The sequence below is a fragment of the Amblyomma mixtum genome, chromosome 2 (genome assembly GCF_055824585.1).
Source record: "Amblyomma mixtum isolate Tamu chromosome 2, ASM5582458v1, whole genome shotgun sequence".
NCBI classification, from domain to species: Eukaryota; Metazoa; Arthropoda; class Arachnida; order Ixodida; family Ixodidae; genus Amblyomma; species Amblyomma mixtum.
In genome coordinates this window covers 44,988,701-45,014,610 of record NC_143013.1, presented here as the reverse complement: position 1 = coordinate 45,014,610, position 25,910 = coordinate 44,988,701, and the positions used below count along the sequence as shown (strand labels likewise).

At 44.3% G+C, this 25,910-nt stretch overlaps 2 protein-coding genes across 5 annotated transcripts in view; both read right to left on the bottom strand.

Annotated features, from left to right (window-relative positions):
• The window catches only part of ArgRS-m (arginyl-tRNA synthetase, mitochondrial), a 29,222-nt gene extending 21,882 nt beyond the window's left edge, over positions 1-7,340 (bottom strand). The window contains exons 1-6 of one of the 2 annotated variants that reach the window (XM_089571439.1): positions 6,871-7,340; positions 6,729-6,820; positions 6,556-6,661; positions 4,444-4,512; positions 2,443-2,650; positions 90-166 (exon numbers count right to left, since the gene is read on the bottom strand). In XM_089571439.1, coding sequence (XP_089427565.1) covers positions 90-166; positions 2,443-2,650; positions 4,444-4,512; positions 6,556-6,661; positions 6,729-6,820; positions 6,871-6,906 — 588 coding nt within the window. In that variant the 5' untranslated portion in view covers positions 6,907-7,340. The remainder of the gene's footprint in view (positions 1-89; positions 167-2,442; positions 2,651-4,443; positions 4,513-6,555; positions 6,662-6,728; positions 6,821-6,870) is intronic. The other variant, XM_089571438.1, reaches the window with a different exon arrangement.
• Positions 7,341-9,708: 2,368 nt separating this feature from the next.
• Positions 9,709-23,035, bottom strand: LOC149359185 (transmembrane protein 39A-A). Of its 3 annotated transcripts, XM_089571436.1 has the most exons (6): positions 22,739-23,035; positions 22,609-22,707; positions 19,984-20,412; positions 17,011-17,173; positions 15,853-16,088; positions 11,086-13,991 (listed from the first exon to the last, which is right to left on the bottom strand). In XM_089571436.1, the coding sequence occupies exons 2-6, from the start codon at positions 22,683-22,685 to the stop codon at positions 13,637-13,639; spliced, it is 1,260 nt and encodes a 419-aa protein (XP_089427562.1). In that variant the 5' UTR covers positions 22,686-22,707; positions 22,739-23,035; the 3' UTR covers positions 11,086-13,636. The 3 variants fall into 3 exon arrangements, with proteins under 3 accessions (XP_089427563.1, XP_089427562.1, XP_089427561.1); XM_089571437.1 differs by lacking the exon at positions 11,086-13,991 and adding an exon at positions 9,709-10,033 and having other exon boundaries at positions 22,609-23,035; XM_089571435.1 differs by having other exon boundaries at positions 22,609-23,035.
• Between the last annotated feature and the right edge of the window lie 2,875 nt (positions 23,036-25,910).

Sequence of the window (25,910 nt, the reverse complement as noted above, 5' to 3'; positions counted from 1 at the left end):
TTGCTAGCCAGGATTTCAATCCCTAGTTTGCAAAGCAAATGCTGTAACTGTGAAGCAAACTACACTGAACTTTAGCAGGGGATACCAACCGAAAGGAGGTGCTTGAGGGGGTCCTTGGCAAGCTCCTCGCTGTTGCCATGCTTGCCAAAACCAGCTACTAGGAGACCTGCAGCAGTAGGGCGACTGAGGCTAGGGCTGAGAGCTACAGCAATAACACTCAAAAACTTCCAGCTGTACAGTTAAACACACAATGTATGACCCCAAAAGTGATCTCCATATTGTAGCTGCAGTAGAAAAGCAGAAACACAGCTTTGTTTGCAGCGAAAGCTGTTATAGCTTTGGTGCGGTCATACAGCCCTGCATTTTACCAGGAAATCTACAGCATCAGCCGTAAGACCTTAATCACTTACTGAGTTATTTTAATTCAACTCAACGGCCGCCACCTGCCAACCATGGCAGATGGCACAGTGGAGAGAGAGAAATCCTGCTCACTACGTTTAGGGGAGAGGAGGGAGAGGGCAGAGTGAGAGAGAGGGGGTGGGATTAACCTAAATAGCTAAACCAAAGATATAACAGCTTTCATTGATTCATGCACTAAGCCAGTAAGCTTAGCTACAAATATTTTTTGCAATTCCTTTCCTCTACTATTCTTCTGAGAGAATGAAAAAGAGACAAAAAAACAGTGAAGCTAACACGTGGATCACAACTTCCTGAGCATAATACTGACACAGGGCACCATCACATAAAGCAGCAAGTGCCTCAATGATAGAATGTGACCATGTCTCTGGTTTCAGCTACCTACCGTGCTAACACAAAACAGATCACTCATCTTTTCAGGCACCTTATGATATGTGGACAGTGCCTCTGATTACCAATAGCTATATTTCCCCATTTTTATTCAGCAAGCTTTTTATTAGGGGTGTGCGAATATCCGGAATTTAGAATAGTTTGCCAATAGCATTCACTTTTCGATTTGATTTGCACCACACTTTTACTAGTAATTTGAAGTATTCGAATAGCAACTCATGGCCAAACATCGCAACGTATCCAAACGGCTCTCGCTAGTCACAGTAACTCGTTCTTGTCACATCAGTTAACTTGACATTTCCTCATAAAATCAACAGCCAGCACAAGGCAATACCTCATGTGCAGCAATTTTCCGGCTTGCATAAAACATCAGTGTGCTGACGGAAATTGAGAATCACCGCAGTGCGGCTGCTATGCACTCGCAGGTCGGTAAATGGGGTACAGCACCCCATGGCACGTCACTGTGGCGTGCCACAATGCAGCCAATCCATGGCTGCGAACGTGCCAACAATGAAAGCGATCCTCTCATTCTCAGTGAGACGCTTGCAGAGGATAATGTAACAGACAAAGCTGTGTTCTGCGTGTGCCACTGTGGTTATTTCCTGGGGACCGCTTTCATCCTTCACAATTTTCTATTGAAATCTAGAAAGTGTGTACCTTTGGCCATGGAAGACAAGAAGAAAGCTTATAAGAGAAACCTAAACCTTGAAAACAGACCGCACATGGTGCAGCCAGCGCTTAAGGGAAAACGAAAGAATGCCAACACACGCACTGTGGTTAGCATGGTTCCACTTTCAAGGCTTCAGTTAGCAACAATTAGGCCTATCAAGGGGCTTGAAGTCCAGCAAAACCAATATGAAAGGACTAAGCAGGCTAAATGTCATCATGAATGCTGCGTTTGGAGTGGCATTGCACAGCTGGTGCTTGGCATTCAGGTACACAATGGTCGGTTAAAGGGATGATGCTGTTCACGCTGTAGCTCAAGTTTGTGTCCACTTTCCAAGCATCACTCTGCATCTAGCCTTTCAAATAATCAACCACCGACGTCACTCCTGTACCCCCACCTACCCGAGGATTTCAATGATTTCTTTAAAAATGGTTTCAGCCACGTGCACTAGATGAGTTAACGAGTGAAGACCTTGAAACTTAGTTCTTTATTTCGGGCGCATTGCAAGTTTTTGTCTATATTCAATCTGGGAAAAGAAGATCAAAATTACTCCTCATAATTTCCTCCTCAAATAAATCAAGTCCTACATCTTGGGCAACTTTCAAGTCCTACTTTTTTAGGCTTTTCATGGCTCACAACAGCCACAGACCAAAACGAATTTGTCTTCCATTGACACTCAACCATTTTACTCTCCGTACTTGCATGTGCCCACTCTGTCTCTTTGTTCTTGTTATTTGTGCTGTTTTGAAATCATGACCAACCAACTACTAGCCTGTTCTACTCAGAGTAGTGACTAAGACTGTTTTAATCAAGTGACAAGCAACTTCTTACCTATTGTTCCCAAAAGCATAAGTGGCCAAGCAAATTTATGTAAAGGACTCGACAAGGCAAGGTGTGAAGAAAGAGAGAAGCCATGGAGGCCATATATCCCGAAGATCAGCAACAAACAAGGAGAGGATGGCCCGTACCACACTGGGTGCCCCAGTCCCCAAGGTAGTTGAGTCGCGTGACGTGGTGGCCGGCAAAGCTGAGCAGGTTGCACAGGCTGTGGCCCAGCACTGTGGAGCGCAGATGGCCCACATGGAATGGCTTGGCCACATTGGGAGAGCTGAAGTCCACCACATAGCGCAGAGCGGGCACAACCTGTGACACGGTCCCAGCCGACTGCAGTGCTGCCTGCACCCATTTAGAACAGCACCAAGTACTGCACACTACCAAGCGTTCACCTCCAACTGAACCATCAAAAACAAATGACACTGAGGGCAATCTGAAGCTGCCCTGTATCAATACGATTGACCAATGGCAGACATGTGTGGGCACCCATACACTTATGTCACTTAAGTCATCATGCAGTTGCTCATTCGTGGATGTTGCCTATAGCTGCGAGAAGACTGGGAAGGCTACTGATGTTCGGAACAAAGAAAGGGCTTAAACTTTTACTTGTGAGTGGTCTAAAACTTGACTGAAATATTCGATGCATTTACTTGCCACACTCAAAGCAAGGCTCAGGATCCGTGTAAGTCATTATGTAGGCAAAAAGTTAAGTCAGGAAGAGACAGTAGGTTTTTTTTTGCTGAAATTCCTGCTGTTTCCATGCTAAGAATATGCTACCTTTTAAGTCCATTAACGGTCACAGAAGAGAGGAAAGTGCTTAAGATCGTTTTTGCATAAAAAAGAGCAAAACAGCTTTAGCAAAAAAGAGGAAGGGCAATTCCACATGAGATCAAACTGCCTAAATATTTCAAATTTTTAAATTTCTTGCTAACTTTATATATTATGCACACATTATTCAGTACACCTGTAGGCCAACAGTGTAATTCGTTTTGTGAAAATAATATTTCGGGGAAAAAAAAATTATGAACAATATCGTCACAGATGCAGCATTTGTGCGCACAGGGCTAGATCACAATTTCGCAATGACGTAAGATGGTTTATGGTTTATGGAGGGCCGCCCTTGAGGGGCATTCCACTTCGTTCTCAAGTTGTATGCGACTATAGTAGATGAAGCTTGAAGATGCAGCGGAAACTCTTGGCCAGCATCCACTGTTTGTCTAATGCAGCAGAGCAATACCTCGAAACATAAAGCTCCAGTGATACCATTGTCTCATTAGGCTCCTGGCTTCTGCACTTCGTTAATTATACCTTGCGACTAAGTAACCCGTACTCAACATTCAGCAAGCTATGGCACACATCTCAAAGGTACTGACCTTTTTCGGTTAAAGCTGAGCACACAGAAAAGCTATTCAAGAAAAAAAAAAAGGTTAACATGCCCTGTGTGAAACAATCGGTGACCATTGAGGGTGGCTGTGCTCATATCGTAAGCCATCTCAGTCTCTGATAATTTAAGCATGGTGAACCAGGAAGATGTCATCCTCCCCCATCACTGGCAGCAAGCGAGTGAGAGTCCTAGTGAATACCTAGCAGCTTATTAATATCCTGTCTGTTCATGTGCAACTTAGCATTGAAGCATGCCATTGTACCTATTGGAGACTGAAGCATTGCTAGGAGACATTAAATTTGTCAGTTGGCTGCTCACCTTGGTCTCTAAACTGTTGAAAACTTTCTAAGCCTTCTAAAGAAATTTCACTTGAAATGTTCCTTGTAATATCACCCCCCAACCCCAAAGTAATACCATGTAAAAGTTGGCGCTACAGGTACTGTGATCAATAAATAAACAGGGTGCCCTTGATTGCTTGTACATTTCATCCTTTTGATGTATACATTTTGAACCTTCTGAAGTGCAGCATTTTGTCCAAAAAATACAGCTGCTATGATGTAGTGAGTATTTTGTGCAGATCCATATTCAAAATCAATGCATGTAGTGGATTGCTATGTTTAGTTTCATTAAAATCAGCTGCAAAAGCAAGAAACAATAGCCCTAGGACCATTGTTTGCCTTCAACAGACAAAATGCATCACGTTTCTGCACATGCAAGTAGTTCTGCAGAAAGCTGGCCAACAATGGCTAACCTGAAGGAAAGTGGCACGGTCGAGGGCCAGGGCCAGCTCACCATCCTTAGACACCACCTCCTGGGACAGCTGCCACAGAGCCCCAGGTCTCGCACAAAGCAGACAGGGAGGAAAATATCTCGCGCAGAGCAAGGTCAAGAAAAGAAAAAACCTGAGGGCCTTCTTAACCACATTCTTAAAGAAGAATACGCGATAACATTTAGGTTGCCTGCTATGATGTCTACAATGAGGGTCTACGACCCTACTTTAGCACGATTAACACATTTATCGCATTATATCACTCATTTATACACAGTCACATCACTTATGGCTTAACATGATAGGGAAATACTTACAGCCCTCACCTTGCATCAACTCAGGTAATCCAGAACAAAGGTATAAGAATTATTACATCCAGCCCGTGTATTACTAATGCCAGAACTTTACTACACATGAACAATATCCTAACTGTTTCAGAGCTCATCAAATTTTATTTAGGTATATTTTTCTTCAGAATCATCAACAACCAATTACCAACAGTTAAATTTTTATCTTCCACACTCACCAATTCCAACACTACCCGGTTTGCTTCCAACAATTTACTCCTACCCAAAGTTTCGTACTAACTATGGCAAGCAGACTGTTCAGTATTCATCGATTTCATTATGAAACACCTTACCTCTGAATATTAAAAACTCGTGTTCAGTATTTAATTTTCAACAGACCTTAAAACAATACTTGATAGCAGACAGTTACCCATCAGTTTCTTTTTGTTTCTTTCTGTTTTTTTTTTCTTTAGAGTTTGTGTTCTTTGTCTACAGAAGTATGTATTGTGTCTTAATTCGGTATCATCTTTCATTCTTAAAATGCTGCGCATTGTTTGCTTAACCCAATGCTATTATGAACAGGAGGTCCCCTTTCAGTCATCGACTATGGGACCTCCTTCTGCATATCAACGTGTATTGAACAAATGACTGACTAATAAAAATTCTGATTCTGAATATTCTTGCAATTTTCCTGCCAAAACTCCAACTGGAACCGGCTAAAACTGAGGCTTGGGCGAGTTTGTAATCCATTGAGTAACAGCGCAAATTGAAACAGGGACGAAGGAAGGCACACAAGCACGAGCGTCGACATGCAACTGAAGTTTACTACTTGGCCCGCAGAAATACATAACAGGCCCAACCAACAAAAGAAAACACATCAACAATCACAAGAGAAGATACATATTAACAACTGCTAATGGCAACAACAGCGATGTCATGACGCCACTGTTGTCTCTTGTGATTGCTGATATGTTTTCTTGTGTTGGTTGAGCGAAGATACATACTAACGACTGTTAATGGCAACTATCATGACGGCACTGTTGTCGCCATCAATATATTTTCTCGTAAAGTAAATAAAGAGTCTCCTGGACTAAAAAAGCTGCTTAAGCAGCATGACTGAGGCCCAGGAGCCCATTACATTTTAAGCTGCTTAAGCAGCATGACTGAGGCCCAGGAGCCCATTACATTTTGGTCCTGTTCACTCTCTATGAGGTTATTGCCTCCTTGTTATGAAAGGCCCCATTCATTATTCCATGTTTTGAATCAGTGGTTCTGAATGGGCACTGCTGAATGTGTCACGCAACCAGATAGACTGCATCTTTAAGTGTTAAAAAAATGCGCTAACGAATCACACTCAGTGGATTTAGAATGTGTTTTTACTTCTTGTTTCCCAGTGGGAAAGTCATAAAAAAAAACTATAGAAATCGCAGGAAAATGTAGAAGAAGCTAGTTAGCAGTTTCACTGTATTCTTGTAGCCTCCATACAAATGAAGAGTAAAGAAAAATATCAACTAAAGCACATCTATTAGTTTTTTCGCTACTCCTTTCTCTAGCCTACGTGTTAACAGGTTTGATGGCTCATCGAGCTAAACAAATGTGATGTAGTATTAACACATATAGCAATCCCGAAACCTCCATAAAGTCAAGTTTACATTTAAAGACTGCTGACGGCTCGGCAATCGACTTTTATGGCCATACAAACGCGAAGGACCCAGGAATCAATTCACCTCAAACAGGAATTGTGCTTTTGCACACAGCGGCCAAAGAGGAAAACAGCCGAAACTAACGCTTAAAAACCCAAGCTCACCAGATTTTCCAAGCCTGCTCTAAGGGTTCTCCTCACATCTTCCGCACCAATGCCCAGCCTGTCGCCAAGATCTAATTCCGACACCGCCAGGAAAGGCGACGTGCAGCTGGTAAGCAAATAGAAGAGGAAACTTTAGTGAAGGAGAACGTGGATTGAAAACACTTTAATTTTACCTTTTATCTGTTTTCAGTTTTACAAGATGAAGGAGGTGCTCGGGGGACGTCACGTTGCGGCACCGCGCTACGTGTGTCGCAGCCTGGCATATCTGCAAAACTACGTTTGTGGCCACCGTTGGAGCAATCGCACGATAAATACCTGCTCAGCAATCTTAAGCCGAAGTCCTGACACCATGCCGGTACTTTAGTGAAACAGGCGAACGTTTGGATCATGGAGTTGTTCAAAATTACCGAGACTATGGTTCAGGTCACAGCGGTTCGCATTTACGCTTGTTTACGAGCATGCAAAGCACATGGCGTGATAGCAACGACGATACGGCTGATGCTGAGAGCACGTTTGTCGTGCTCGGACCACGGTGGCCCGGACTCTAGATGCACGAAGAGCGAACTTTAATTTTATCTTCTCCAGAAGTTTGCTAGCGAATAATAGGTTTAGAATTCTTTCATGCGAACTCCCCTCCCCTCATTGCCATTTTTAAGTATGCGCGATTTTCGGAATCGAAACCAAGCACGCCGATCATGCGGTCATGCCATGACATGCGACGTTAGTCACGCGTTACTCGAAACTGGCGACATGCCGCCTCCATACTGCATTTCATGCGATATCATAGGAGCCCATGTCCCCATACCAACCGCCGGTGTTGCACGTTGCCACCTGCAAGGTGGCAGGTGGCAAGATCCGCTGAAGAGAACCAGCTGCGCTGCAACCTGGTTGGCAGGTGTAAAAGATGAAAATCCCCATCCTCCTCTCCACTTGTATAGTGCGTGGTCGTGCAAGGCAGCTCACAGCGAGGCACTTTCACAGATAATGGTAATTACGTATCCTCCAAGTTTTTCTACAGCGTGTGTTGCCAAGCGCTGCTGGAAGGCCCCATCCTTTTTTATTTTTTGAGATGGGGGCAGCAAAACGGGCATGCTCGGCAAGCACACACTGCAAAATCCATCAGAAGTTTCTCCTTCACCATTTCAAGAAACTAAACACTGGTACGGCTGTGACAGCGGTTTAGCAAGACAGGCATTTGTAACCATTTTTTATTAAACCTGACCTCAGTCAGTACTACCAGAGTCTTTGAACGCTTTGAAGCACTGATATTTTGTACTACCTATACTACACAATGGAATCAGAATGCTTTTATACGTACACGAGGTTGGCAAGTTTAGCTAGCCGCTGTGCCTACAAGTGTGACTTTCAGTGTCTCGTATGCGCCAGATGTAGCACCCCTGAATTTCCAGAATGCCAACAGAAAATATTAGACCATGCTCTATTCACTTTTAAAGTAGCTTTATGTAGGCTGGAGTCCTACAGCTTGAACTGCTGGATGTTGTGCCTGATCACAAAGCAGCATGAAAGCTATGATATAGAAAGCCATGTCTGTTAAAATGTTTAATCTTCTTGACCTTGCGTTGCCTACAAAACAATAAATCTAGTATACCTGTTCATGAACAATGTGAAAAATAAGAAATAAAAAGGTTTTCACTAAAGCACAAAGAGGGAGCATGGATCCTTTGAAAACAGTGGTGCAAAAATTTGTTGTGCACTGACCAGGCACTGTAGCTGTATACAACTCAAGAACAAAGTTGCAAATGCCCTCAAACGAGCCCCTCTAACCAAAAGCGTCGACCGATTACCACCCTTGAGCGATCCCCTTGGACCTGCTAGCGTGAAATTGCAGGGAGTGGCAGATGAACAGGGGATGACCATCATCATCATCAGCCTGACTACACCCACTGCAGGACAAAGGCCTTTCCCATATATCTCTCCAATTAACCCTTTCCTGTGCTAGCTGCGGCTACCCTACCTCACATACTTTTTAATCCTCTTAATAACTTCTTAATAATACGAGAAAGCATTTGACTCAGTCAGCAGTCATGCAGCATTGCGGGATCAAAGTGTAGAAGGGCCTTATGTAAAAATACTGGAAGATATCTATAGTGGGTGCACAGCTACCATAGTTCTCTGTAAAGTCAGAAATAAAATTCCAATAAGAAAGGGTGTCAGGCAGGGAGACATGATCTTGCCAATGCTATTCACCGCCTGTTTACAGGAGGTATTCAGAGAGGCCTGGACTGGGAACAGTTGGTGATAAAAGTTAATGGAGAATACCTTAGTAATCTGCGATTCGCTTATGACACTGCCTTGCTAAGTCACTCAGGAGATGACTTGCAAAGCATGAGCAATATGAGTGAGGTAGAACAGTACTGTGGGTATATAAGTTAATATGCAGAAAAACAAAGGAAGGGGAATAACTACGGCTTAATCGGAATAACTGCAGCGCATAAAAATTGATCGACACTAATGGCTGGGTGGGGGGCCTGCTTTGAGGGGCATATGCTGCTTCATTCTTGAGTTGTTTCTGACTATAGCTTTCAAATACTGTGTTGGCTCCTCTAATGACAAGCAACAATAAAAGCACTGCACTAAAACACTGCGCTCACTAACTAAAAAAAAGTAGTGAACCAACAGTGCCAAAAATAACAAAGTCAACACTAAGATCACTAAGAAGACATTTTTAGCCAATGAAAGCTGCACTAATTTAGTTAGCTAACCAGTAGGTGGCAGCATAATGTGGTGCAAAAAGTAGTAAAAAGATAAGGTGCCGACTGCAACTACGAAAAAATGGGATAGAACCTTCCTGTAGAAATCACCTTTTGAACTTACAATGGGCGAATACTGCGTATCCTTTGTTACAACCCACTCAGTATGACAGCAAGATTTCACAACACTGTGCCGGCACTTTCCAACCTGACACCACAATGTGGCCTGTCATCTAAAGACAAGAGCTGCAACTTCAAAGCAGAGCATTTAAATGAGGCAGATTCTCTGCTCTGCATGAAGAATTCAGTGCAGTGTTGAGGATATCTTTTGAGGAACTAGCCAGGCCAAATTGTGCTTGTCATACGGTATTCCAGCACAGCAATCATTTCAGCAAGTGATGCACTTGTACAGATAACCATGCGTGGCAAAAAATAGAATCGCAAATGGAAATTTTGTTGTGCTTCTGAGGCAATGCTGTTGCATGTCTCAATAGAAGCTACTTTTATTTCATTATAAAAAATAACACTGCTATAGAAGATTAAATGACTCCCAGGTCCCGCCTGCATAGAACATAACACCTTTGGTTGATCCTGCAAGCTACAGCATGTCATCCAGGATCACTCCAAGCACACCGAGACCAGCTACGAGGTTTTGGCTTCTATTCCAGCACAGTAGCTGCAAGCAGTCGGTTGCTCTGTGGGACAGGCCACTGACAGTGACACAGCCAGCTCTTTGCACCTCTCCACAAGGATGGTGATCCGGCAAACTGTCAAGATAATTGCTGTGGTCTGTGCATCAATTGTGCATACAACACTTGATCAATCTGTGCATCAGATTGATCAACACTGCATCAATCTGTGCATCAATCTGAACTGCAGACACTTCAATCTCGTCGCAAGTTGCACCGTCTAAAAATGTTGCATGGCATTGTCAATAACTTAACAAACATTCATTTTGAGACCTACATGGCATACAACACTTCACGACCAACGCGCAATAAACACAGTTTGACAATCATGGTGCCACGGTGCCGAACGAAAGCGTATCAGTTTTCTTTTTTTCCAAGAACGATATTGGAATGGAATGGGCTTCCGTGTGACGTGGTCCGTTTGACAGATCAGAAGTCTTTTTTTATCTGCTGTCATATCGTCATTTTAAGCGCAGTGTATTCATTCATGCTCTTTTGTTTGCTTTCTTTTGTATTTTTAGGTAACTGAGTGCATTTAACATTGCTCTTTGTCTTTCTATAAAACCCTGTGTGTTAGCTTTTGCTTCTTTATTCACATTTTTACTTGCTTTGTTTTGTCGTGATGTACGACGTGTCCTTGTACCGCTCCTGCCTTGGCCACCAAATGGAGGCTGGCACTATTGAATAAAATAAATAAATAAGTACTCCCTTACCGGTGCGTGAATTGGTCATACTTTCGTATGACGTATCTTTGAGGCAGTGGGCACGACCCTTTGTATTCTTTCAACCACTGCACTATTGTTTTTTCAGCTCGACCTGTGTGCATACCAGGTCCACAATGTAACTATACGTAACGCATCCAGCACCGTTGCAGCTTCCATCAAATGCCAGTTCACTTCACACACTGCCTTCCACACACGAAACTGGGACTAGAAATCGGGCAGTAAGCACATATTTTCAGCTCAAGAATGTGTAAAATGCTGCTCTTGTTGAAAAACAAAAATGCGACTAGGATCAAAGAGCAAAAACTGTTCAGGAGTAATATTTTTAAACTTCACAGAGGACACAGGATACAGCTTCAAGAGCAATAGACACCTCCCAGTAAAAAAAAAGCAAGCGGCAGGAAAAAATAATGACAACAGATAAAGCATATTTTATTTTAGCTGTGGCTTTGGTCCAGTTCTTCTAAAACAAGTGGCCTTTTTCAACACAAACGAGTGCCAGCAGATCACAGAAGAATCCATCAGCACCATGCCACAGTTCTTTGCACAGTTTGTTCCTTTTGCTTATAAAGGCAGAGAAAAATGAAATGTTGACTTGATGCTATATGCATTAAATAAAAGTGCATCACAAGCACAGTCACAGGGAAAAAAAATGGAAATTCACACCCTTTTTGATATCAAATAAAAAAGTTTGATGGACTTACAAAGAGGTTCAAAAAGGCTGAAACGCAACTAGTACAAACGCAAAAATGCAATGTCCGACAGCCATCTTGATGTGAATATGGCAGTCTGGCATGCCAATCACCATTTGTCACCAATCCCGGGGTCACAGAGCCCGTTCATTTCAATTTTATTTTTCGTGTACGCAGCGAAACTTATTAAAACCAACCTTTGTAATCAGAAATAAGTGTCATAATAACACAATCTCAGTGTAACATGCTGCACTATGCAGCTTAATAAATGAACGGCTGAAAGGTTTAACGACGACAGTCAAAGCTCGAGCAAGCACTGTCTACGGCAGGTCACAATATGATGCCTGTTCAAGATGTTGTACTGCAGCTGCACAGCTGTCACATGAGTGCATGTGCCCGAGTTCACCTTTGGGACACCTTCAGAATAGCCTGGGGCAGACAAAGCGCTGGCCACCACTAAGGCTCAAGGGCTCCTGTCATCATTTTAGTGCTCATTTCCATTTGGTTTAAGGGGGGATGAGGGTCTTGAAAACTTGTTTTTTATTTTTCGACATAACTCGTTGAAACTTAGCACGCAGGTGTATCATAGAATGCCGATTTCAAATATGCATTTAGATTTCAAATATCTCACCTGGAAGAAAATTTATTGCAAAATAACATTCAAATTAGGCAATTTCTTACTGGCCTTTATAGTAATTTATCAGTTAAAGAATGATTTTTTAAGAATAAGAAAACATTTGCAAAGGCCCTAAGCACATGCTAAAGCTTTCTTTTTTCCTTTAAACATGATATATGAGCAATTAGGCAAAGTGTGGGCTAATTACCTCCACATCATTTTTTCTTTCCAACTTTGTTGTTTATTTATGATCAACAAAATTAGTTTGTAGACATTCTGTTAGCTTTAGAATGTGCTTTGGGCCTTTGCAAATGTATGCTTATTCTTTAAAAATGTTTATTTAACTGATAAATTACTAAAAAGGCCCATAAGAAATGACTTAATTAGGATATTTTATTTTTCCATATATTTCCTTGCAGCTGAGTTATTTGAAATCTAAATGCATATTCGAAATCAGCATTCAATGATACACCCAGGTGCTAAGTTTCAGAAAGATATGTTTACAAATAAAAAAAAAAGTTTTCAAGACCCTCATCCCCCCTTAAAGGGCAGCACCTAATCTGAACTCTAGTGAAATCCTTACAGTTCTTTCCCAATGGGACAAATCTGGTTTCCTATAAGCAACCAATATGTGTGAGCATTCCTACATTCTTTGAGTTTTCCGCAGTCTACTGCCACTAGTTTGGGCCAAGTGCCGTAGCATTCACTGACCATTTTGTTTTTTCTGCATGTGCTCACCGTGCTAAGGAGGAACAAGCTAGCACATGCTTTGTTGTGGCCAAAGAGAAAGAATACATGAGAGAAAACACTCCTCTTTCTGGTATGACAAGAAAGCGCCATATAGTAAACTCGTGTAAGGGTCGCACTTTGTTTTTAAATATGGATGTGAATTTTAAAGGTGCTGCCCATACACAAATTTAAAATAACCGCATAACCGCAATTTTTTCTCAATTATCGTGTCCAAAACAGGGAGTGCGGCCCTTACACGAGATTATATGGTATGTCATAACCCGAAAGTGATGCATGCTGTCAGTAATGAGTGGCTGGAAAGGCAATTGTCCCTGTGCACATGTCATACCTCCTGCTGCACTACCCTTAACACAATACAAAATATAGCACAGGATGGCAAACTGCAGGGCAAGCTAGTGCATGATCTCGGTGTGAAGGGTGGAAAGGAAGCAACACAAGACACACGAGTGCACTAATGTGTCTCAAATCAGCCTTGTATTGGTTCCTTTGTGACTTTCACATTCAGAACGATGCCACAGGATGTATCCAAGCACACACAGGAGATTAAAGGCATGGCCAGCGGTCAGTTCTGCTAATCCTTCCATAGTAAAGAGCAGCATGGCACACTTCTGTTCTGTGCCACCAGGTACCACTAGCACATGCATCTCCACTGTCACTTCTGTCTGCGGTTTCATACAGGTGCCTATTCCGGCTTGTACTGATGGGAAGTGTTCAAGCCTTCTCATTCTTGCTACCGGACCACTGTCAATGGCTTCATGAGCAGATCTCAATGTTCACCAGTGTTATCGCACTGCATACACACTCACCACCCTCAAGCAGGTCAAGCTGCACAGTGCGTACTTGGTCCCTTGTGTAGCCCCTGAAGGAGAAGTACAGCAGGCCCCACTAATCCAAGGAGCACTCAGGAGGCAAGCCGCTCATGCAGCAGACGCTCCGCATGATAAACCTTGTCCAGCACCAGGTACTGGCGTGCCAGTTTGAAAAGGGTGAGCGCGTTGAGCAGCACAAGCAGGCTTGCTGTGAGCAGCCGGTGCCACTCGGACGAACTGGCCAGCAGGTAGAGCAGGAACAGCAGCTGAGCTGCCTGCAGAGCCAGCGCGCCCCCGACCACAGCAGCAGGACTGCGGAACAGACCGTAGAAGCGGCCGTGCCACGGGTGGCCTGGTTCCGCTGCGTTGCTCACACCCTCGGCCCGAAAGAACTCTCGACTGTGCTTCACCAAGTTATTCTGTGGCCATAGCACAGTCTCAGACCACCTGCATGGGATACATTAGCCATGCTGAGTTTATGTTTATGAGCAGTTTAACTTCCCAAAGCGACTCAGGCTATGAGGGACGCCGTAGTGAAGGGCTCCGGAAATTTCGACCACCTGGGGTTCTTCAACGTGCACTGACATCGCACAGTACACGGGCCTCTAGAATTTCGCCTCCATCGATACTCGACCCCCGCGGCCGGGATAGAACTCGCGTCTTTCGGGTAGGCAACCAAGTGCCATAACCACTGAGCCACCATGGCAGCCCTGAGAAACTAGATAGAAAGTATACTTGTTAATGCAGAAAGACGAGCTGATTGGTTTCTGTTGCCTGAATACACATTTAAAGCAGGACAAAACACAAGAAAGTATGTGTGTATCTTACGTGGTCTTGTGTCCTGTTTTAAATGCACTGAAAAATGCATTCAAGTGACAAAGAAAGGCCACAGGGAAAGTGCACAACTCAGATTTTTTTTTTTTTTTTTACTGAGATCACTGGTTGGTCAAATGTCTACTGATCACTGGTATAAACTAATATATTAAACTGATTCCACATGCTTAAAGACAGTGGCTACCCCGAAATAAAATATTAAGATTAACCAATTCCACATGCATGCTTAAAACAGTGGCTACCCTGGTGTAAACTAATATACGAAAATGATTCCACACGCACAACTTAATGACAGTGGCTACCCTGGCATAAGGTCATTTTATTTTGTGGTCAGTTATTGTTCATGTAATGAGCAAAATTTTTAACAGTGGAGTATCTGTGCACCACGAAGGGACAATGGTTGCTGAAAATGAACGTGGGTGGAGCATCACCGCTAAGTTGTATCCAACTACAGGCAACTACTAGATGTGAAGCTTCAACACTAAGTCAATTCATTAAGAAATAGGCTGATTTAACCATGCTCACTGTGAATGTGCATGCCTTACGGAGTGGCCAAGATGCCTTCAGGTTTACCCACCGCGGTGGCTCAGTGGTTAAGGAGCCTACAGAGCCAGAGTACCCGAGTTCGAACCTGACTGCGGCGGCTGCGTTTCAATGGAGGCGAAACACAAAAGGCGCCGTGTGCTGTGGGATGATGCCAGTGCATGTTAAAGATCCCCAGGTGGTGGATATTATCCACTACCGCACCTATGAGACATACTGTGACAGTTCATTCCTCAAAAACCAATTTAATTTAATTCACATTTTGTCATGTTACCACTGCTCTGAAGCTTGAGGCAACCATGAGTCAAGTGCCCAGTTTAGCCACACTGTGGCATATAACCAAGGGTATTGCCTGTCAGTGTTTTTTCTGGCGTGCTCAGTGGGTTGCACCCTCTACCACTGTAAGCACGCCAACATATGCTACAGACCTCAGTCTTTTCAATATGAGACATAGGTAAGTTGATATTTTATGTTTCACTATAAATGTATGTACACCCCTGAGAAGAAGTCGAGAGATCACGTGAGCTGACAGAAGTGCGTGCCAGTGTTTTCTCATAGTGCAGCACATGTTTTTAAGATATGCATCGAAAGCCTGACCAAATACGTTAACCAGTCTGTCTGTCCACACACTTCTGCCAAACATGCCTTCATACACAGAAAAACTGCAATCACCGCCATTCCTGTGGTCTCTCCACTTTTGTGCACGGCTGTACACTTTTAAATAAATGGTTCTTGATCTGGAAACAAACTGTAGCTTGCAACTTTGGTTGTTGTTCAAGCTACTGCACCTTTCTTGTCTCACAAATGCCTCCTCCAAGCACGGCTGGCATGTCAGCCTGCCAAAAACTACAACTAACAGCATTCCCTGCAGCAGTGGTGGCCGGAAAGTGAAACTTTCAGTGCAATCATTCTACGAGCCATCATCACTTACAAGTGGTGAGGGGCATGCACATGGCGGGCCTCTAGGCGGCGCCACCGCCCCAGGTGTAGGGCAGCCCGGTGCAGTGAGTCCAAGTAGCGGGGAGGGAAAAGCCGTGACGCATGCAGGGTTAAGGCAGCCAGCCAGGCCAACAGGCCGTGCTGGGCCAGGGCCCAGGGCTCCAGGTGGAGAGAGGCTGGCACAAAGCAGCATGGCTGCAGGGCTGCGTAGTATGTCACAAGCAGTGCCTGCACATATGAGCAATATTTTGCAGCTCAGCTCCACTTAAACCATTGAAACACAAGATACCTAGTGGCTATGGCCAGGTGCACGGTTTCAAGGAGTGAATTTAACACACTCCAACCGATGTGTACAACAAAAACTTAAGGCCTGCCCAATTCTGCAGCAATGAAGTTCACAATAAAGAAGGCTCCACCAACCCAAACCTATGACAAGCAGGGCAAGGACTTGACATATCAGACAGTTGGGTAAGGAGGCAGTTCCAGAGCAGGGGTTCTAACAAAGTACAGCACTGGTGTGTGGCCCACATCATGTGTAACATGCAATGCAACAAATGGCATTTGCCCGCACCATCAGTCCCTGTGAAGGCACTGCGTTACCATCCTCCATCTTCACCTTCTCCCTTTCCCTCTCATTCAACTTCCTTTCCCCATGCATGCAGTAACAGGCCACAGGTACACCACTCCTGCCAACCTCTTCACTCATCCTCCCATTAAAGCATTTTCTTCTTCTTACATTTTCATCGGGCCAAGCAAGTGCCCTGATCTATGAACCACCCGAGTGAAGTGTAGGCATCAGGAGAACCTTTATTGCAATCGAAGCAAAGCTTTTATAGCCACAAAAAGGAAGGGAAAGAGAAAAGAGGGAAAGTGTGCACTCGTATCGCTGGGCGCTTATATGCATGGCTAGACTGCGCCACGAAACGATAAGCCGCGATAGGGAAACTGTCTGTGGTCTCTACATAAATATACATCATTCTATTAATTTCGGACTAAGTAGAGAAACAATCGAACCTGGCAAGGGATTATTTTGCAAATGCCACATCTAAACAAAACTGAGCACTATCAATACGGCAGTGTTTCAGTTGGACCAGCACCTACATCTTTTTCTGTAAGCAAGTCGGCATGTGGTAGCCAGACAGGGACGCACCTGGAAGAGGCAGCGCTTGAGTCGTTCATTGAAGTCGTGCTTGTGGCGCTCCACCTCAGCCCTCACTTCTGCTGGCACTGAGGAACACACGTGTGCCACAGGCATGGGCCACTCACGAAGCAGTCCTGGCCGGGGCCCAAACAGCACCACGTGGATCACCCCTCTGCAACACACACACATCAAAAGCTATGTGTGCCCACTTCTTCCACCCTGCTCCCAGGCCTTGTCACTGCAAAAGCTCAAGGTATTTAAAGTAAACTAATATGCAGTGCTCTCCAGACAGACACAACACAGGTTCAAGGCTTCATAAGCACGGCTCTCTTCTGCCACTCTTTTTGCACGGAAATAGCGTTAGGTGACCTGTTATCTTCTAGTTTGCTGGCTCAAAATTCAAGTTTAGGGCAGGACCTAAAACTGTCTTCATGGTGACAGATTCAAAATTTACATATGTACAGGCACGGAAAAAAGTAAACGGAGCACTCAACTGTCTTCGAATATTTTCCACGCGTCACCTAATTGAAATTTCCAGCAGTGATACGCGCATGCTGGTAGAGGAGGTTGCGGGGCTTTCTTGTAGGCAAACAACGCTTCTTCATTAATAATGGAGAAAGCGTGATTGCACTTCAAACGCAATAGCGTGCTCCGTTTACTTATGGCCGCGCCTGTATGTCAGAAAAGCCATTTCACAGCATACAAAAACACAACAGCATATGCAAAACTCACTTTTCAAGAACATCTGGCAATACACATAACAGAGGCCCATCTGATTTTTTTCTGCAGTGCACTGTACAGATTCTTCAAGCATTTATGAGTTGAGGCAAGCAAAGAAAGAAACACAGAGAGACAACAATGCAACCTGAAAATTTGGTGGAAAGGCAACAGCCTAAGAATGAAATTGCTCATTTTAATTACTCATTTAATGCATTTCCTTTGGCCTTCACACACTATCCTTCCTGTACAACATTAGCTAACTCTTCTGCTGCCTGCCTTGCCTTTTGGCATTAACTTAATCCACATAGATGCCACTTCCATGATATGTCCGTGACAGTACAGCACGACCTGGATTGCTGGAAAGAATGAGCTATAATTCTCGTTGAAAACGTCGCATATGAGACATTTCTTTTATTCGGCTCTCAAGACAACCACAAATCTTCAGCAAGTAAAATTCATTTTATTTGTGAAAAATCTTGAAGCAGTCAGGTGAGTGAGGTGCGAAGTGGCACTGCAAACAGCTTTCACTGTTTTTTCCCGGGCTTTGTACACTAAATATTTGCGCGATGCTTTACGCTATGCTGCGATTTGGAGGTATCAATATGTTGCCATTGACAAGCCCCTGGACTCATTTGAGATGGAGCTACAGCAGGTTTCTGGTGCTCTTGTATAGGGGCAACACAGCCGCACGAATGATCTTTGCGACAGAAAAAATTTTCTCTTGATGTGGCACTTTTTTCTTTTTTTCAGTCACTTTTGGCACAATACGTAGCTCATGTAAACAGCCAAACACATCACGTTGACTAATGTCTCCTTGCGTGCTTTTGGATTTCCAAGCTGGGCTCAAGCTACATCTGGATTTCCAATAATCCTCACCTTGCGGATCAAGTCACACTCACTGCTTTCAATGTCGTCCAGTTTAGGGTACTTGCAGCTAAAATGCAGCGCATGAATTTCAGCACCCCGTGTGACGGCACGGTCATGATCAAAAGAAGCAGCAAGGAAAGAAGTCTTTTTCCTGCAATATACTTCTGAACTAGTTAGCAACCAGTGTCATCTGGTGTGAAAACTGCAAACCAAAAATTAGCAGCCAAGCAAACAGCACCAATTGTTGACGCATATTTACTGCAACTATTTTCAAGCAAGGATGGCAAATTGCTGTCTTTGGAAGCGAAAGGGTTAATCAGACATGGACACCACAGGAACTACTAAAGACAGACACTAGTTGCAAGAATAGAACGGTGGACTAACTAGCATAGCACCAATTACAAACAAAGCTCAAGGATCTCAAAATAGAAAGACGTACAAACGCTGAACTGGCTATGATTGCATAATGATAACAATGCCAGGTGAGCAACCAACGCACTGTCATTTGAGCAATCATACCACAATCCTTTAACAACATAAAGCCCTTCACAACTACGGAGATCAGCTTGAAGGAAAAATTATGGAGGTATTCAAAATAGACTCTTATCAGAAAGACTGGGTAAGCATTTATCTGTCTGGGCTAGTGTAAAAGGATGGTGAAGTCACCTTGTGAGTATTTTCCTTTGTTCTTTTTTTACCATATGTACTGATTGCCCAAGTGCAATAAAGGATCCCGTCAGTTGACTCATCATTAGACATGTACTAAAGGGGAATCTGAAACTGTCTTTTTACCAAGGGAACTTGATCTACACTCTCCGGGCATTCTTAGAAATGTTGAATTATTGTCTTTTGCGACCGATTTCCCTATTAAATCAAATTAAATGTACCGTCTCCTATCTTTTTTTTTTTTAACTCACCTTTGAAAAGAGGAGTCAGCCAATGCATGGAGTTCCTTTCAGCCAGTCACATGGCGGTTCACTTTCATTTTTATTTTGTTTTTTAGGTTTCTGTGAATAAATAGTTTCAGTCGTAGACTACACAGCCACAAATCAGGCCCACGGAAATAACAATACACATCGACTCCTTGCTTTTGCCAATCGCTACGTATTGCTCCACCAATGGCAGTGCAGCAAGCTGCCACGTGGCTGGCTGAAAGGCAGTCCACACATTGGCTGACTCCTCCAAAAAAGAAAAGGTGGGATCCGGGACGTTCAATTCGATTTAATAGGGAAATTGGCCGCACAGGACAATAATTTGAAGTTTCTGAGAATGCTCGGAGAGTACAGATGGAGTTCCCGCAGTAAAAAGATGAGCTCAGAATCCTCTCTAGTGCACCTTTAAAGACCTTTCTTTGCGAAGGTGCTGTGCATACATGGGGCTTTGAAGAGCACTCACGGGTAGGCAAGGCACAGAACGCTGAACACGCCATGCTTGCAGCACACATGGAAGGCAGCCCAGGCCACCAAAACTGCAGTGGCCACTAGCGTGACCCCCCGGCACACGGCCGTGGCTCGAGGCTCCCAGCTGGTTGGCAACAGGGTGGCGACCACCCGCTTTGCAAGGGCCGCAGGCAGTGGATGACACATGATTGTGAGGCTGAGGATGGCGGCGTGCGGCTCCACCAGTTCATAGTGCAGTGCCTGGTCCTGATGCGCGTGTGGCAGCCACCAGGCGGCTCGGTGCAGCTGCACCTGCTGGCACACAAGAAGCACCACCGCAAAGAGGGCTGCCTGTGCCTCAAAGGCCAGCTCGCCATCAACAGGCAGCTCTGGTAGCTGGATGTGGCGAGCTATGCTTGAGGGTCCCTCTGGGTTCAGCCCCACCCTGCACAAGTGGTGGGCTCACATGAAAACCAGCTTATGCGCCACATTCAAAGTTGTCCAGTTTGTAGCAAAACCCTTGCTGCATACCGTCCATCATGTACTCTGAGCCATGTTTTGTTTACACACTTCTTTGTGCATGCTCTGTATGGTTTGCCTAGTGGCACTTGTCAGAATTACCTTACAGTTGCAAGTCTGGCCTTTATCCTTTGCAACTTTTTTGTCTCTTGTCCGCTTTTTTTTTTTTTTTGCTCGCTGGTGTTCAGGTTGAACTATGTACCAACTGGCCCAGATCTCTGCTTTTCCATAAGCCATCCAATATAGCTTCTCCGTGAGGAGCATGGACACCCCTTCACTTCAGAAAGCATGAATGAGATGACTGCAATCATCAGACTAAGCACTGTGACTGATACATTCTGCTTGTGCCAAAACAACACTGTGGGCTATGAGACATGCTATACTGGAGGGCTCCAGATTACAATATTTTTCTACATGATAACCACAGCAAAAATTAAGAATGTAATGAAAAAGTGTGGGTGTGGGTAATATGCGGACTTTGAAGTGACAGTCAGCTTCACAGCAATGCACACACATCTGTAATTCTCATCATTGTCGGTGCGCCACTACGTTGATGGATCTAAAATGTGCTCAAAAGCTTCAAGGAGTGCGCCACTCAATCACAGGAATTATTGACCTTCTGCTGAATCCAGTCATCGATTCAGCACAGCAGCAAACTGAACATTGTCTGCACAGTTATAAAAGTGCACAGTCATACTTTGCACAGGTTATTGTGTGGGTAATATGCATGACAAACAGTAATTTCAACCACGTGAGGTTATTTAACATGCAACGAAATTATGACACACAAGTGCTACTGCATTTTTCCACTATCAGAATGCAGCCTCTGAGGCCTGCAGTGAAACCCATCACCATGGTCTCAGCAGTCAAAAGTCATAGCAACTTATTATCTGCCTGTACCAGGTCTGATCACAGAGTCCTTCACCCATTCTCTGGCCTCAACAAACAGCAGAGAGGACAGCACATTCACAGTGATGCCACTTAGTGCCAGTGGTTCAAGGGATAAAGAGAAATCATTCCTGATGCTCAAAAACTGAAACGTGCATTCACTATTACAGTGCACAAGTTAACAGCACTGGAAAACACCTGAGAACAGTGCATTGTCATTAGAGGGACCACAGAAGCCCTGTAGTACCACTCGCCTAAGACAGCACCTTCGTCATTAAACTCTCACATATACGGAAAGTGGGAGTTCTTACTGAACTACTGAGAAATGCGCATGGACACTATGATTTAAAACTTGACTCTGCAAAGCCAGCAAATGTTTATCTTCAACAAGCACCTTAACTGGCCAAATGCTGGGTTTCAAAACAAAAAGTTGTTAATGAATATCATTAATAGTCAGTTAAATTCTTCATCACTATACAGAATATACTGGGAAGTTATGCACTAGGCAGGTACATATTCTTGGGAAGAAATGCTGCAGATTGGGGACACACAGCCAGCCTGCTTGTTTTTAGATATTTGGACATCTTCGTATGCAGTTTTTTCTCTTTTTTTTTCCTGGCAGTCTGATATTTTGATGGTATGGACGAAGAAAATTTATTTGTACTTTTCTCTGGCGGCGAGTTTGCCTTTACGTTTTTCTTCAGTCAACACAGCTTAGCAATCTTATTTAATGTGTGCAGCCAAGTAAAAGCAAATTCTGCGCTGTTCACGCTGAACAGAAACATGGAATAAGAACTTATATAATCCAACAAAAAGTGACGAGAACAAGAACCGTTTTATGCCCTGAGGCAATCAACATCGCTTAAAAAAAAAAGAAAGACGGAATATGCATGCAGAAAAGTCGATGGATAAACATATGTCATTTATATTTTTTTCAATGCCTCAACATTAGACTTTAGTACAAATGCGTTCGGTTCTATCTACACCCGCTAAAGGTGCACCAAAATATGTTCACGGAGAATAGCCGCCACAACGAGTCAGTCAACGGTCCCTCACGGAGCGGAGAGGTTTTTTTTTTTTTTTTTTTTAGAAGCCTCATTTATGTGCGTTTTCTTGTCAGCTGCTGACTGCATGTCCATACGGCGCAGCAAAAGCAGATTCTCAGTGCACGTGTACAGGACCTCCATGCAAAACGAACAGATACAGTGACACGAAACTAAACGAAACTAGTTACCTCTCATCTGTCGGTATCACAGCTTTACTTGCGCCAGACTTTGCGAAGTTTCTTCGGGCATTGGCCACTCGTGTCATTTTTGATCCCGATCGTAGATAAACACAGCAGACGATACTGCTGGCCGTCACAACGGATAGTCAGTTTTATCGCTCCCACAGCCGATCCGGCAAACTCCTGACAAAACCCAACGTTCACTTGCTACTAGTTTTGCTACCTGTTGGTGTTTCCAGTGCACATTGTGCAACACGGATGCACCACAATGACCACCACCAGAAAACTATACGGCCCAGCACGAAATCACTCTAGCCTTTCCAGTGGTACCAACGGTACAAGAAACCACGACGACACACGATGCCGACACTAGACCGACGGCAGCCGGCAGCGATGCCCAGCAAGGTTTGTTGCATTTGTTGCCCGGCATCCATGTTGCCTGGTTTGTCGACTGGGGCGACGCGCAGTGTATTTATTTCGCGGCGCTGCTGCACCTTTCACTATAAGGCACTTTTCTCCACTATAAAAAAAAAATGACCTTTTAGGGGGCTGGATTATAGCTGGATGGCGCATCGAGCACCCGAAAGTGAAGCCACCAGAAGTACCAGAAGTAAGCGGCCTTGTCCCGGAAGTCAGCCTTTGGCAGTGCACGAAATCGGACCTCAGCACGGTTTTTCAGTTCCAGTTTTGTTTTCCCACTTCTCATTTCGTCTTTTCGCCGTTCTCATCTTTTTACATGACAGTGCCTGCCTGTTGCCCCGTCATCTGAGCGAGGAGACCAGCGAAGTCTTCGGGAAAGACGTTTCAAAAATAAGGGCTCATTGCATCGCAATGGAACGACACTAGCAGACGACAGGACGTCGCTACGCACAGCAAGTACAGGGTGTTCCGTAATTATCTGTCCGGGTTGTAAAAAAATTCTCCCGCGCATACTACTCGCCTGTTTAGGCTCCAGAACTGACCACAGGGCAGCTTATGATAGCATGCGCATTTCAATAAATAATTAAAACATAGGAACTTGCCTGATTTGTCGGAATCGGCGAAAAACTGGAGTCGTCTGCGCGTAGAATTTTCGCATAGGCGAGCGGATAGTTCACTATAGGGAAGCGCACCTGAAGTTTGCTGCCACTGCACCAGCGCCACTTCTCCCCTGCCGGTCATTTTGGCGTTTCCGTCCGGGCCCGTCGCGGGCGGAGCGCATTGAGCCAGCAGCCTGTCGACTGGTATGCGCGTGCTGCTCGCGCAGCTGTCACTCTCTCTTTCATTGTGAGCACGCGCCGTCCTGCTCGCGGGCGCACAAAAGTGTTGTTGCCGCTCGCTGTGAATTCCGCGACGTTCTAAGTGTGGAGAAACTTGTTGTGTCTGGGGCTGTCACAATAGTTCTCTGAACATCGACGGCCAAGGACTGCCCGTGGAATTCTACAGATTTCCTGGAGATGTCCTACATTCTTGGGGGAAAAAATTTAATATTGAAAAATTGTAACGTACAGTAACGGAAATATTGAAGGTAATGGTCCACCCTTTCTATATGCAGCAAAATCTTAAATATTTTTCATCGCTCGTATCGAGCAGTTGACGATAGGAAAAACGTTAAAACGAAAAAAAAATGCAAGCCTATCGATGGGAGATTGCTATAGTGAAATCTTCCAGTATATAAAAAAAAAATGCGTTCATACACTTTTTCCTATTAAAAAGTGTTTTTGCCCGGTGTATGAAATGGATGAGAACGAGAAACGGCAGGCCTCGATAACTGCTATGGGCAGGGTGAAGTAAGCTTTTGCCTGTTGCTAAACACGTTTGGCATGTTGCACGCGTAATATTATTTCTGAGCAGTTTTTGTTGTAATTCACTAAGCATGCAGTGTTTAGTAAAGCTCGCGCTAACGAAACTCATTTCTTTTGCCATTGTTTATTTTGGAGACTGACAACAGCTAGCGGCATTATGCAGACGCGTGTGAGGGAAGGTCAGTGATCGCCTCAATTTTCCGACTTGTGACGCCTGGCTCAATTTTCGAAGTTGCTTTACATGTAAAAAATTTCTAAAAACAAAAATAATCAAAATGTTTGCTTGCACATGAATGAGCGTTTGCATATGAGCGATGGCTCTGCAAATAAATTGGGGATGCGCGTGCGCTGTAATCGGCATTAAAATAAATATACCAACCGCTTATCTCCGTTGTAGCGATTGACCAAACTAGAGCATTTTTTCTCTTTGCCGTATATAGCAAGAAGCTGGTAGGCGCATTTCGTGAGTGTTTTCGTTTTTCTCCTCAGCCTCGCGTGTCGCCTTAAGGCCACTTTATTTTAAGTTAAAATAAAAATTATTTCCAATATTTTTCAGCGAAACACGTAACAAATTCCTTATTATTTGGCCAACAAACCTGCATGCATCTAACTGCTCAGCCACCCAACGAAATTAAGCATCTTGCGAAGATGGCTGCGCCAAAAAAAAAATGGTAATTACCTCGAATTCCACGTCTTAAATGACCTCGTCATTTACTTGCGATACACATTTCGCCGTTACGGTACCGACTTTTTCGTCAACAATCTGCTTCACGTAGTGGGCCTGATCCACTAGCAGTTCATTTTTCAAGTTTGCGCAGCGAAAAAAAAAATTCACTGTCCACTATCTGAGAGCGTACTGCCGCGACAGAAACAAATGCGAACAGCGCAGTGCCTAGGCGCTCCGCTGTTGGAATTTATTTTCGTCACGCTTATACTTGGCTCGCAACACAAATACGCTGGAGACATCCGTGATACAATAATGTACCACTCTAGCGTCTTTTTGTTACTACCGAGATAAAAACGCATTGAAGATAAATTCCGACTGCGCAGCGCGTGGGCGCCGTGCAGTCAGCATTTTTTTTCAAGCACGAGGGAAAAAGCTCGCGACTGCACAAAGAGATTTGCAGGCTGGCCAACACGTGCAAAGTACGTGCAGAACTGTCTTTTTTTTTTCAGGAGAAAGCGCGCTGCTCGCGCAGCTACTCAATGGGAGGGAGACCGGTTTGCCCGGACAATAGTGCGGAGTCGGCCGGAGAGGGCGCTTTTCAGTGGCGTCCGCAGCGCCCCCCTGCGAAGCTGCGGTCCCCTATACGAGCGGAGCAGCAGATTTGACAGGCGGCGCCATCTGGGGTACGGCGAATCTGACCCAAGCTCCAAGCAGGGATATTGGTGGCCTCGCAGTTCGCCAGATGGCGCAGTCTATCAAATCGGCTATCTTTCTCGCCTCGGCGAAAGTTCAAATCTTAAATTGCTAATAAAAAAGCGCGGACTCTCACCAGCTACTCTGTGGTCGGTGCTTAAGACGAA